This window comes from Balearica regulorum, chromosome 1 (assembly GCF_011004875.1).
Source record: "Balearica regulorum gibbericeps isolate bBalReg1 chromosome 1, bBalReg1.pri, whole genome shotgun sequence".
Taxonomy (NCBI): domain Eukaryota; kingdom Metazoa; phylum Chordata; class Aves; order Gruiformes; family Gruidae; genus Balearica; species Balearica regulorum.
The window spans coordinates 201334443-201349144 of record NC_046184.1 but is presented as its reverse complement, the minus strand read 5'-3'; the positions used below and the strand labels follow the sequence as shown (position 1 = coordinate 201349144).

General features: G+C 37.1%; 1 protein-coding gene across 1 annotated transcript in view; it reads right to left on the bottom strand.

Moving 5' to 3' along the window:
- The window catches only part of CWF19L2 (CWF19 like cell cycle control factor 2), an 83392-nt gene that overhangs the window by 42467 nt on the left and 26223 nt on the right, over positions 1-14702 (bottom strand). The window contains exon 10 of the mRNA XM_075742281.1: positions 12330-12419. Within this exon, the coding sequence (XP_075598396.1) occupies positions 12330-12419 (90 nt within the window). The remainder of the gene's footprint in view (positions 1-12329; positions 12420-14702) is intronic.

The following is a 14702-nucleotide window of genomic DNA, read 5'->3' as shown; positions in this document are numbered from 1 at the left end:
GATAAATGCTTTAAATTAAATACATAAATAAATAAAATGCAGTTCTTAAAAAGATTTTTGAATTCCCCAGAGATGATGTCTGTTCCAGAATACAGCAGGAAGAAACGGAAAAGCTCTGCCACAGGTGCACAGCTCAATTTGAGGAACAGACACTGGAGTAGCTGAACAAAGGGAGTAAGCAAGCCAAGCATCTGAGATAGAATCTACTCAACTGGAACTGGTTTTCAATGTTAGTAGCTAAAGAGAATAAAATATATTTTAACAGTCGATATATTATGGGATAGGAGCAACTTGAGCTAGGAAAAACAAACTTTTTTTTTTAATTACTGAGGCAACAAAAAGCTACATGTTGCATGAGTTGAAAGCTCTCTGCAAGTGTTTACCGAGAGCTACACTAAAGTGGTACAAGCACAGTGTAATGAAGGAATAACAAAGCTCAGCAACAGTCTTCAGCAAGGAACAAACCTCTACAATCAAACACTATGGACAAATTAGATGCTGGACTAAGCATACAACCTGTTCCTTTCCCTTACAGTCTATGGCCAATGGAAACACTTCGAATATTGCCTTATTCCTCTGTTGGAAAAGTCTGTCCTTATATTACAATATCAAATAAGTGTCTAGAAGACATCTAGCACTTCTCAGCATGCTGGACGTAGCTATTTCTTCCATCCATTGTCACCTGTTCTTTTCAATTACTCTTTCTTCTCTCATTTCAGTTACCCTTTTGTTCAGTTCTTGGGTTGCGTTTACACACAATCACGACAGTTATCAGAAGGATGAGCCAATCCCATGTAGAAGGAACAGACTGCCTCCTAAAGTGCTGCCTACTTGTAAAAGTACGTCTCATCAGTGAGGAGTTCAGTGTAGTCACTACCCGAAGTCCCCATGCAACATGTCTCAAAGCATCTAAGCTACCCTTCAGGGTCCGCCATTTGTTGTGAATAATGGAACTGTCCACTTCAAGGTAATGCCTATAAAATCAGTAGGTAGATCATTCTCCATAGCAAGACCACGGCTTGGATCTCACAGCCAGATGAAACTAAAATGGTCACAGGTCTGTAACAGCAGCCCACTGTATAAAAATTGTATCTTTGATTTGGGTTTCTTATAGTGGAAAAAAGTAAGATTAAGGGAAATAGCAGCATGAAGAAAGGAAGCAAAAGCAAACTTCAACCTAGGTTAAAAATTTAGTATTTCAAGAAAGACTTTGGAAACATAGTAATAAGCATCACTACTACAACTTCAAAAGGGATTACGCTAATATAGAAAAGGAATAAAAAAGGGTTTTACAAGATCAAAAAGTTGGCCTGCCATAATTAGGAGAAGCATTAGAAAATCTAATGCAGGCTGTACCACAGCAATTAACTAGCCTACATAATCTTATCTTCACCAAGTAGTGCTAAGCTTATGTATAAAGCATAATACTAAAAAAAACCCCACCCACCCCCCAAAAAACATAGCTCCTATTTATAAGTGAAAACATTCATTATTGTAAAAGGATTAGGTACTTGGGTAACCACTACTTGTTTGGTCTCTATCCTTCCTTTCCCCCAATCAGCAACTGACACAGGTTAATACCATGTTATGTAAAAATGTAATTTTACCTTACTAATATAGAATACAAATTACCCTTTAAATTCAACAATTACTTGATCTTGTATTATGAAAAAGAGTGTTTTAGCTAAACTGTTTATAAATCAGAATAACTAATCTAACCATCCTATTCATCTCCTATTCACACCAAATGCCTCCAAATCATCCCATGTAGAGCCAGAACCAGAGATAACCACCTGATCCCTATCCCTAAGTGACCTGCAAGAGACACAAAAAGATTTCAGCTATCAATTAGGCAAGCAGCTTGTCACCTGGCTGCTCCTACACTGGGATAATGGGGCCAGTAGCCAGGAGCTGGATGTAGGGAGGCCAAGCAGCTGGGATCCCTATCCAGGGAAGGGGGCATTGACAAGGCGACTGGAAAAGGGACACAAGCCCTCAGCCTCTGGAGGTGACTCTTGCCAGACATGAGGTAAAGGTAACACTTCAAAGATGTTATATGTTGCCCAGGCAAGTGGACCACCATGGACACAGGTATCCAGTACCCGAGATAATTAGCTGTGCGGGAGATGGCTTATTATGACCCAGACAACGTGCAGTTACCCACAGATCCTGATGAAGTCCAATGTACCTGACACATGTGGTAGAGGTTTGTACAAAGCGCACCACCAGCGTGTGCCAAATTGTTGGCAGTACTGGCCTGGAAAGACGAATGTCATCCAAAAATCTTTCTACTTGCTCTCAGTACTTATTTTCTTAGAGTAGCTCTGAGGCAACCAGAATAATATTTCACGAGTAGAATGGACACACATACAAACCTCAAATCAAATTCACTAAGAGTCATACTGCCAGCCTGTGGAAGTAAGAGTGGAACTCATAATGTGTAATTTACAGCAGCTTGTAACGCGTCCGTGATGTATCTAGTAATGGGGAAAACTGAAGTGATTAAGTCTAACTTAACAATAATATTGGTTGTCAGCAAGCCACATAATCTTGTAAATATAACTTTAAAAAAGGTCTGAAGATGCAGTTTGATCTTTTAATGCTAGCTACGCTTTGAAATGGTTAGTCAGTTAACCATAGCATCAGTGAACCACTATAGGTATGGGATGTAAGAAAATTTTTAAAAATGCAATTATTACAAGGCTTGCTTATATAGCAAGAACATCTGATACAAAACATATATACTCAAACCATAAAAAAGAAAGATATTGCAGCATGTCCGCTCTTAATATGAAACAGAAATTTGTGGACTTCTGAAAGACAAATGTAATATAAGAACAAGAAGGTGATAAGAAGAAATTCAGTGTACATAAATAAAAATAGCATTTACTTAAGTAAATATAAAAATTTAGTAACAAGTAAATATAAAAGTACAGTAAAAATACTGCAAGAAGTTTCAAAAATGAGAGAGGTGCACCCTAGCTCTGGTATATGAGGTATTTTCAGAAAGTGCAGCAAAAGAAAAGATAATTTTACAAACTGAAAGCAACAGATTAACCAAACCAAAAATAGTAATTCAGGCATATGCGGGTGCTTAATAAACGCATTTTTATTAGAAAGAGAAGTAGTCCAATATGAAAAAATTATTATTAAAGAAGTATATGTAAAAAAGAGTCTTAAAAAAAAAAAAGGTAGAGGAAGAATGTGGACAATCAGATGTTGCAGAACTAAGATTCAATCCTGTGTCCTTTTAAGCTTCTACTCATGTATATCGATACCCCCAAGCCATTACCACTGCTGTTACTTTGGGAGAGATGAGGAGGAAGTCAAAGACTTGAAAAAGCAATGAGCCTGCAACATCATCTTGCCTAGAAGCAACTCCTCTGGGCTGACAGGCAGAACAGAACGGGAAAGCTAATACTGACGTTGGCAGTGGCGCATCCATTCCAGACACCAGGGAGACCCCCACTCTCCACAGCCATTAGTGCAGTGCCCGTGAAGAACCTCTGAAAAAAATCTCACATGCACAAGTATGCAAACCATGCTGTACCTGAAAGTATGTCATTTTCCAGATGCGCTGGCCAAACGCCAAATGCCTTAATTCCTTTTAGAAAGATGGGTGCATAGTTTAATCGTGTCTCTTAAACAGCCTATTTCTAGAAAATGCTTCTGCTTTATGCTGGTAGCAATGGTTAATGAGACCTAATCTGTGATTATGCTAAAGATCAGGTGGTCCCAACAGTCTTTGGCTGATCAAATTCTCCTTTCAAAACCTCATTTTGAACACAATAATTCTGCTTCATTGCTTAAACAATACACAATACATTATTGATTTATGGTTCATACTTTTATAATTGATTTTATGTGTAAATTATTTGAAATCCAAAAGGTGTAATACCATGTGTTTACTAAGGCTGTGCAAGGACCAAGAGAAGCATCAGTGAGGTTCTACCTTTCCAGGTCAAAATAGGAAGTATCTACGGCATCCGGGAAAGGCTTTCCAAGAATGTTTAAGTTATGGGTTTTTTCCTTGGTGTAGGGGGTGTCAATTTGTTACGAAAACCAGAATCCACTCTGTGCAAAGTGACAGGGTAGACACAGCAGTAAAAAATACGCAGAAATTCTACTTAGCATTAGGAGAAAAATGGAGCCACATAAACTGGCACCATCAACTACAAGTGCTGCACGGCACTTGGAAAGGGCTTTTGCTTCCAGTGTCAAAGCATACCCCAGAGCTTTTGTATTATCAGTTTGAACTCTTAAGAAGTTTTATCTGCTCTGCGCTTTTACACCTGTTACATGTACTGAAACTAGTAAGATATTTTGTATCATTTAGTTGCTGATACAATTTCTCCAGTACTCTTTAATTGCAAAAACCAATTTCCTATAAATTACATTCAGGAAGTTAAGACAGTTTGTCTTAATACATTTTTGTCTTACAAATAATTGTGTAACCTTCTCTAACTGACATCAACAAGAGTGTTCAGGAAATACACTCACCAGAAACCACATATACCTATTATTTTTAAAAAGTATGCACTAATGATATTAAAGCTGTTCTGCAAAAGTATGCCCACTTTATTATTTCCTGTACCAGGTAGAGTTAGTCAACTCTCTGTAGAAAACACAAACTTTTGCTGAAAAAAAGAATGGCATGGCCATCCTGCAGACAAGATTCAAGGGTGATGGAAAGCAGGAATTAGAAATTATGATGTGATGAAAACATCTGAGAATAAACAGGCCAAGAGCCATCTGTTGCTGTATCTCCCCACCATCTGAAGTTCCAAATGAAATCACAGATTTTTATTGTGCATTTAGCGAGGATCATTAGTCTCCAGCATTCTGGTTTTTATACAAGTGTCTCAGCTATATTTTTCTGAGAAGCAGTTTTAAATATTTTTTAATGTTTCTTTATATATCATACATCTAAAAGCATTACTACAGTTGTATTTAAGTTCTGCACTGTATATGTCACAATGAAAGGCCACTTAACCATAACGTTATTAAAACATATTACAGGTAAATTTTGCCAACCAAGTATTTTTATTGCAGAAAAATATGTGTTCATAGTCTCGATTCCCAAACCCAAAATTAAACACGCTGGCACACCTGCCATTTTGAATGTCAATTTTCAGGGTGACTTGGGGTGGTTTTTGGTTTGGTGTTGCTTTTGGTTTTTTAAGGTCCCTCCCAACCCAAGCCATTCTATGAAGCTCTTGATATTATGACAGTTTTCACTAAAAGACGAGCCCTACTTATGCCATAAAACTACCTAAATTAACAACTTCTTGCACTATAAACCTTCTCCACCTGAAAGGCACAAGCAGCAGACTGGAGAGTGTTACACTTACAGAGCAAACAGGTAGCCTAGAAAAAGTTTGCTCGTTTAAAGCAGCCTCATGTCAGTCAGATGCCTAATGTATAGTTAAATACAGTGCCGGCCAAAATTGAAGACTATGGCTCTACAGGTATCTTTCATGCCCAAGAGGCTTCACAGAAGCACTACACACCCTTCATTAGAAAAACTTCAGGAGATTTTTTTTCTGAGTTTTTTGCTCTGTCTTGTAGAATATATATATTTATATATTATATGTGTATGTATGTATCACTCACTGTTTTATTCCTTATGCTTTAAATATATTTATTAAATGAATCATACTAGACTGAAGAAGGCTGATGGACTTTCATAGAAAATTCAGTTATTCAAATGAAGATTTGCTATGCTGAAATCTTCTGTGTTTTCCTTACACTTTCTCAAATGCATAACAGAAAAGCCTGTATTTCTTTCTCTCTACTTTTTCAGAATTTCACTCCCTTTTAAATACTCTATGATAGTATATTTTCTACCATGATATTTTGCTTAAAGTACCACCTTCTACCTTTCATTCAATTTTGTATTGATTTTGTATTTTTAACACAATTCATCATTATTAAGAACTGTCTCTAGCAATTGCTCAGTAGAGACTACCTACTGCTTCCTGCATACTGATTAAGTGCTATAGAACACAGCAACACGCTTAGCATTGAGAAAGTTTTTTCTTATAGGCCATGCGTAGTTTGGAATTGAAAACAGTTTTAAAAGATGCATATACTTCTACTTCATTCATCCACCACCATGAACTGAGTCTAGGATTTACCTAATTTTGTATCATGTTAATATATTTCCTGATTAAAAACCATAAACACAATTAAGTCAGCCTGCAGCAACATAAAAGCAAACTGGTTTTCATTTAGCAGATTTGACTCTAATTCTTATGCAGGGACTATATTGACAGAAGTATGATAAAAGATGGGGAAAATCTGGGGAAAAAAATCTAAAAGGCAAAGCATACGAATAATGTACATCATAAATGATTTAGGATCATCATAAAGAACACTTTCTACATGTGGATTAAAACATAAAAGCAACTATACCGGATCAAACCAAAGCCTAACATGCCTTCTACAGCGGTAGCCAAAAGTGAATACCTAATGAAGAGTACAAAAAGAAAGAATACCTCCAAGCATTTGCAACTCAGCCATTAAGAGCCAGACATCACTTCTGTACAATCCTCAAGGGATTTATTTTTCATGAACTTGTACTGTCTCTCCTTGAATCTACATAAGCTTCCAATATCCACAACCTCCTGGAGCAACCATTCTGTGAAGAATCACCTTTGCTCCATTTGTTTTCAATCTGCCTCTTGCTCATTTCACTTTTTACCTACCAATTTTCACACCACCAAAAACCACTGCAAATGATGTACCTCAAAGGAGTGCTAATGTTCAAGATGTATTTCATTAAGTAAAAATACAGAATAAAAGCATAAATTATGTCAGTTATGACTAGTACTGACAATGGCAGAGGTAACATCCTCATAACCAATGCACACAAGTCAAGAGTTGTGCAGCACTTTCAGATGACAAATATAAACTGTACTTAGAGGTAAATCATGAACACAGGGAAGTTATTTTTTAAATGCTGAAGTCCCCACAATTTTCTGCTGCCTCCTTACATTCACTAAGTACTCATTTTCATCACCTATCCTAACTCAGAAACTCTACTGTCCAGCAGCCTTCTCTTACACAGTTACACTAGGGCTCAAAGTGCAACTTTGTTTTTCTCAACATGCACATGACAATTTAGACATAAGCATCTGAGTGTCAGCATCATTTCATTCTATACTTAATTCAGGTTTAGTCCCTTCATACAGCCCAAATGCCACTTTTGCATATTCACCCAGTTTATTTCATTTCCACAAACTCTGAAAGTTGCCTCCTGCTCAAATGTAAAGACAAAACAAGCACAAACTACATTTTAATTCATCCTTTTAAAAATGGTCTTTGCATATGCATTCATTGTAGCTGTATACACGTGACCCAAGTATTTAAGTACAATAGCATTTAAGGCCCCAAATTTCACTTAACAGATGCCTTAGTTTAACTGTAATCCTACTAAAATGTATAGGACTACACACTTGAGGTAACCTGCAGTGAACAACCGAGGGGCTCTAGAGCTGCCAGCTACCCAAGCCAAGATGTCCACACAGCGTGCAACACACACACACCACACAGGCAGCTTCTGTACCTGGAGTGCCAAGACGCTACGTTCAAACAAGTGAAGGTCTCTCTCACTGAAGCTGAGTACACAAAACCAGGTGAGACACCTATGCATTTTGCACTTTTAGGTATTTTGTTCTTTTAGGCACAGACTGTACACACACAGTCTCTACCCCTTGAGTGCTATCTCATCCCATGTGGCAAAAGTCAGGCTTCTCCGGTGTCTAGCTTAAACTGTTATTTTTATCTAAATTCACGTTTCAAACTAGAAAAAAAATCAGGATCAGAATGTTTATTTAATGTTTCTAACATAGACAATAACCTGTGATACACTTAAGGATATCAGATATTGCTATATTTAGAGGTGCAAAGAGTAGAAACACTAATAAATCTAACTTTTACCTCCAATTATCTTCCTGTCTAGTCTGGTGTTCTGTTTCACAAAGCCTTGCTGCTGAGGAGCTTTCCCAACTTACAGCAGCCTGATAAGCAGTGGTGTCCACTCACAGTCCTTCTGCTTACTGTAGAGCAGAAAACTTGTATCTTCTTAACTGCAGCTCAGGCATTAAGCCTGAAAACCAGCAATGCTTCTTAACTCTCCTAGCACAACTAACTAGGAAAATACGATAGCACATCAGTTCAGAGGCTATTAAAAAAACCCCTTATCCTCTATTTAGGTTTCATATCTGTGTATAATATATACACATACATATTTTATTTATTTATAGATTAAATTAGACATTTTATCAAATAAATTAACTATGGGAAAGAAGTAGGGAAAAGTGCAGTTGAGAAATTAAATGTTTAAGATGATGTGGAAATGATGTAAGGGGGAAAAAACGTGGAAAAAAAAAAAAAATCAAACAACTTTCAGTGAACCAATATCCCCAAAAAGCATTCCCTAGTATTTTTGCTGAAGTACCAAAAAAGCAAGATAACAGCTACTCATGACTTCAAGAGGAATATATATAAAAACTAGCATCTTCAATCAGACAAGCTTTCTTGAAAAATTCATATCTCAATTCAGGCAAAAGAATTCCATTTATAAAGCTACTCAAAGCCACAAACAGTTTAAGAACAGCTCAACTAATAAATTTTCATCTTTTCTGCACTTTGGACACATGGAAGTCTAGCACTTGAAAACAAATCAAATGTTAGACAGGCAAAATGAGGGCTGGTAGTGCATAAAAGAAATGCTTCAATACTGCTGAAAAATGGTTTAAGAGAAAGTTACTTTTTTTTCTTCCCCTCCCAATAGCAGGAGAATCCAAACATGTTTTCACCTGTACTGAATTTTACTCTGGAATACCTTCATACACAAAACCTGTAATGTTATCAGCTGTGGTTGTTCACTTTATGAAAGTTCGGAAATGTCACACTAACTACCAAGAACAAAGAAAAAAAAAAACCAAAACCAAACAAGAAAACAGCAACAATCCTCTTCCCCAAGACAAATTTTGGCTATAAAATTACCCAAGTGGGCTGACTCAGGACTTCTCTTCTTCAGTATCTTGTACAATTTTCTCTATTCTAGGTTCGGAAAGATGTATCTAATCACGTTTTTTGGCTTCTTTCAGCTGGAAATCTCTTCTTGCAATGTCTAAATGCATTACAAACAACAGGTCTTAAAACTATGGATGATTCTGACCAAAAGAAAAATCAGTAGCAAAATGGCCTTACCACGACCTTGGTGAAATACATCAGCTGATATATGTAAGGTTTTTAAACACCAAACATCAGCATTTGATCATTGTACTTCAAAATCTTAATTTTGGTGTTGCTTGGGGTAGAATTCTTGTCTAAATCAAACAAACGATAAAAGCTAGGTTTGCCTCTATTCTCACTTACAAACAAATAAATAAAATCAGGATCTAAGCTACCACTTCACAGTCCCTTCAGTCTGTAGTTTCTTCATCACTTTAAGGCAGAATAAACCAGCACTGCTGTCAAAAAAATTGACCTTGTCCTCTGTACAAACCCCAGCCATCCATGCACACCCCCTTATGCTAGCTCGAGTCTTCATTCAATCACACAGTGAACTGAATTGGGAAATTGATCCATGCTCAATTAATCAAGAAGAAAAAATAAACTTCCTAGGGAGATGCATTCAGAATTGCCTTCACTGCTTCCTCATTTACCTCCCCAGTCCTCCCAATAGAAGTGAAAATAAGACAAAGCCACATTTCAGGACCTTTCAGTATGACATTGACCATGTTGCTCCAAGGAACCAGGGACAGCCCTGCCTGAAACAAAATGCTTTTAAACAAAGCTATTAAACTTTGCAAACAATGGGACATCCGTTTGGAAAACTACTTCTGTGGAAACCACTTCAGCTATCTTACTTGGAATACGGCTGGCTGAACTAATTGAGGTTGTCACTTGGGTGGTCGACATTATAGCAAGACTGATTCACACAGCATCAAATACACTTTCACAAATAAGCTGCTCTTGTGTAACAAGATGGTTTCTGAACATCTGGGGGTTTTATAGACACAATGTGATACAGCTGGCCCTTGATACACAGGAGTAACCAACACATTCTGCTCGGGTCCCAGTTGTTCAAAATCACTTTGAAGCAGTAAGACCACCCTGTCAACTATCACAGGGACAGGACTTAGGACAAAGCAACTGTCAGCTTTGCTGGACTGCTCACACTCAAAAGCCACGTAATACAGGTAGAAGTTGCCATGGAACAGGCACAGGCAAGGCATATTCAGAAAGACAAAACAGCAAGCCTCTAAAACGTACAGGAGGACCTTCAGCCTCGAGAAAGCAAACCCTGGCAGTAATCAACACCCAAGTGACTTCAAGTGAACTTCAAGGTTTTCACTGTGGTTTGGGGAGTCTGCCAATTTACCGCAAGCCTAAGAAGTTGAGCAACTCCACAGCAAGTTGTAAAGAGGTTGATACTGCTCTGGCATGATGCAGTTCAAGAACTAACCATTTGCAGAATTACAAACATCAGTCCTGCTGTATCTGTAAGAGACTATTTGCATTGGCAAACCATGGAAATTCCAAAATAGCAAGACTGTCAACAGTCCTGGTTCCCACAAACTAAAGATCGTTTCTGCAAGACAGATGATCTCATAAAAATAAGCATTCTGAGATGGATAGACCTAAAAACCAAGCTCCTACATCTAGAATTATGTAAGAAGCTGATCTTGAGCTTCAGAGAAAGCCAACATGGAACACACAAGGGCAGACATTTTGCATCCAAGGTACTTCAGAGAGGAAAGAGCCCTGGTTTTAAATCCTTTCAATCTTCCAAAGATTGAAAGGATCACAACACTAAAGTGGTCAAACTCCCACAGGAGAGGAAGAGAAAGAAAGGGGAAACTAGGGATATTCACAACTTTTTCCACCATGTTTAAAGGGAATGCAGGACAAGGAGTGGACATGCCCTGTAAGTTCCCAGACCCAGCTTGAGTAAATACGCACACAAGAATGCAAAACTGAATATGGACAGGCACACAAAAGATAAAAGAAAACTCGTAACTATCTTAGAGTGTATTAATGAATAGAAATCACTACGGCAATCCCTTTGAGACTTTAGGACAGCAAGATGGTATTTCCAATCTAGCCAAGTCTCTAATACACCTTTCTTTTTCATTAAGGCTCCTCCTGGACTACTCATGTATTTTTAGATCCCAGTTCAGAGACAGATTAGGACCCATATCAAGCCAGAAGGATGCAGACTATTTCTTCTTTGTCAGTTTATCCTTCTGAATCCCAAAACTCTTGCATCGCTGAGCTTGGGGTTTCTACGGATAGAGAAGAATCTGCCTGTTGCAGAACAGTCTATCACTCACACCTATGAGATCAATTGCCCTCAGGATGAAGAGGGCTAGAAAGACAGGCCTCATGCTAAGTATGTTTTCACTTGTTTTTTTTAAATTATTTTTCCTTTCTGCAAATTCAAGTAGTATTTATATTTGGTACTTTTGCAATGACTACATGCTGTTAGTTTAAAAAAATCTTTTAACTACAAATTAAGATAAAAATCAGGCTATAGTTAAGACTAGGGCGACCAAAACTGTTATTCATATTCATGACTCAACTTCTAAAGAACAAGTCTTTATCAACATTTTTGAGGACCACCCATAACATGCCCTCTACTTTCCAATTTTGAAATCTGAATGGATTTTTTCCTGTGTAATTACATAAGTCCAATCTGGACTTGGAGTCAAACTGGACAAGAACACCAGTTTTTCCCTAAAAGTTTTCTCTCCATCATGAGGACAGAGCTAATAAACAAAGATATTGACCCTGTTTCCTTGTAGCTATATCAAAGTTGGTATGGAAGAAGATTACTATCCATTTTTTGAATACCACCCTTTATAAAAGCAACATTTGAAGTTGTCTTCTTCAAAGACATCAGAATTATGTAACAGCCAGCACCAAATCCTGGCAAGCTGAGCAAGATGCAGATCACCTGCTTTGGTGTCTATGTTCGTCACTGCAGAGCTTGAAAGGCAAGATAGCCTAGGTTCCAGATCACAGGTCTAGGCCTCCTGGACTGTCAGCAATGTGACGCATATTGGTTTTACTCTAATGGAAGATATATATCATTGCTGAGAAAATCTTACCAGTAAAAAAAAATCCTATGGAAGTTGCTAAAGTACAAGAGAAAGTTTTGTTTACCACCAAAAAGTACAATTTAATGTGAACAATAACTCATCTAAAGTCACACCTTGTAATTTTCCTAAGTACATTTCATGTTATCTATAATTCAGCTGCTACCTGTATTATACCATTGTGTTAGCACAAAGAAAAGAATATTTTCCCCTTACCTCTCTGCCAGACTTGGCCGGAATCTGCCCTTGAGTCTCTCTCAATCTGCGTGCATTCTCAAGTTCTTCTTGAAGTTTTGAAGCTAAGTCCTTCAAAGAAAGTGGTAGTACTCCGTTAGTTTAACCATTTAAAACTTTGAGACACCTCTATATCAGAATTAACTATTCATTCCAATTCTTCCTGTTATGATATATTTTTTAGACTCTAATGACACAAAAGCCTAAAGAAGACATGTCAATATAATTCACACAATTATTTACTGGAGATAAAATAAATTTAAAAATTGTACAGAATAGAGGCATCTAAAATATAGAAGCATATATTGTCATAAAAACATCAGAAAAATTATGCTTAAACATTATTCAGTTATACTAATAAATGCTTTGTGTAGCTAAGCATAGATGCTACTTTATGTATAGGAACCTAAATATATATATTTCTTTATATATACAGACATACACACACATATATGCACACAATGCGTCTAGGGAAATATCTCAAACATTTTTGCTATGCAGTTTCACATCTCTCTACACCACATGCCCAACTTTAGCGCTTAAGACCTTACTCTGGGTATTAAAATGGACAAGAGGTGGTAAATGAGAACTGGTTACAGTCTTGTGTAAATTGGTTTTGATGCTCCTGCTCTCTCATCCATCTGTTTACTAAATAAATACAAGCATTTTAGAAAATCTTGGTTTGCTAAGAATTGCCAGGTGACAACCTATCAATCCGTAAGAAATAAAACCTTTTATATTCTGACCACTTTGCCAGTTTCATTGACTGGAGTCCAACAATCAAGCCTATATTTGCTGCCCCAAAATTAAGTCATTTGATCAACACCAAGCCAGTAACAAAAATAGATTCAGAATTCATTTGTCCCACATGGGCAACCTTGAGCTCCAGCCACTAGGACATGCTGTTCCATAACCATCTGCTCTGGTGCATGGGGATGGACTTGTTTAAACAAGCTGCATTTTCAATCTGATCAGAGAAAGTCCATGAAAAAATACTTAAAGAGCAAAAGGCAAAGATTAGTTATTATTTATACTGTGGGGTTTTTTTGGTTGTTTTTTTTTTTTAACTAAGCTAATTCAGAGTGCATATGTAGAAAAATGTATATATATAATTAACACTAACATTAAAATGTTGGCTTCTGCTACATGATTTGGTCAAAACAAAACAAAGTGGTAGAATAATAAAAGAATCACATTCTCCCCACAGAACAATAGTATATTTTTATTCAAATTCCTCTTATTCAGTCACTGTCAGGTTGAAAAGAAAAAACCCACACTTGCGCCCAAACTTTTATTTGGACGATGCTATTGAAGGCAAGCGGGGGGGGGAAGTTTTAAAATTTTTGCTGCTCTCCATGAAAGCATTTGGAAAACTTTCACCTCCCCAGTAATTAACAGCAACTAGTGTATAGATAGCTGCAATCATTTTCCCCTGTAGGAAAATGTTTTAAAATAATATCTTAAGTGACTAACACCAGTCCCTCACAAACTTATCATATAATTATCTTCATAAATGTATTTTTTCCTCACTAGTATACTTTTTTGTATATTAACTAGGAAATCTACAGATTAAAACATGGAGGCACTTTCTTAAGAGCAGCTATTCAGAGCAAACACTTGTAAAACATAGTTTAAAAACTAACAGACTATGACCTTGCTGTAATTGAAACTTCCAGGCATCACTACTGAATTCAATTAAATTACTATAGCCATAAAAAATATACTTCCAGAGTTCGAGTGTTCCAAAAGAATGAAATTCTTGATCCTTCAGGTTGCTGTCTGAAACAAGCCTCCTAAACCAACGTTAGATGTGCAGCTGTATATCTCAGCTCCATGAACTCAGTCTCATTCAGGGCAGACATTCTGTGGACCTGACCACAGAATTTTTACATAGTTGCATCCAGCTCTGCAATGAGAACAATGGCCTATGCAGTTCCTTTCATTTTTGTATTTCCATATCATAATTAATAAGTTATGTTTATACAGCAGAGCTATGGACCATAAGCATCTACTTGTGAAATAACAAAAGCTCCAGATACTGTTTACCTTGTAACAGACTGGGAGCTTTGTAGTTTTCACCTGCTGTCTGCTTAATAAAAAGACATTAAATCCTATAAAAAAAGGCAGAGAACAACTGGTTTTGGATATGCTGCCTAGGCTACAAAACCTGGGGACCTGAATACTCTATTCTAGTCTATGAACCACTGCATTTAAAGCAGAAGTTACAGTAATAACAGTATCTTCAAGTCCTACCTGATCAAAGTTTGCAGGACTTAATTTGCTTGAATCAATACCTTTTTTTAAAAAATAAAAAAACCCAATCAAATCACTGTGAGCTTTAAAGAAAAATTGCAG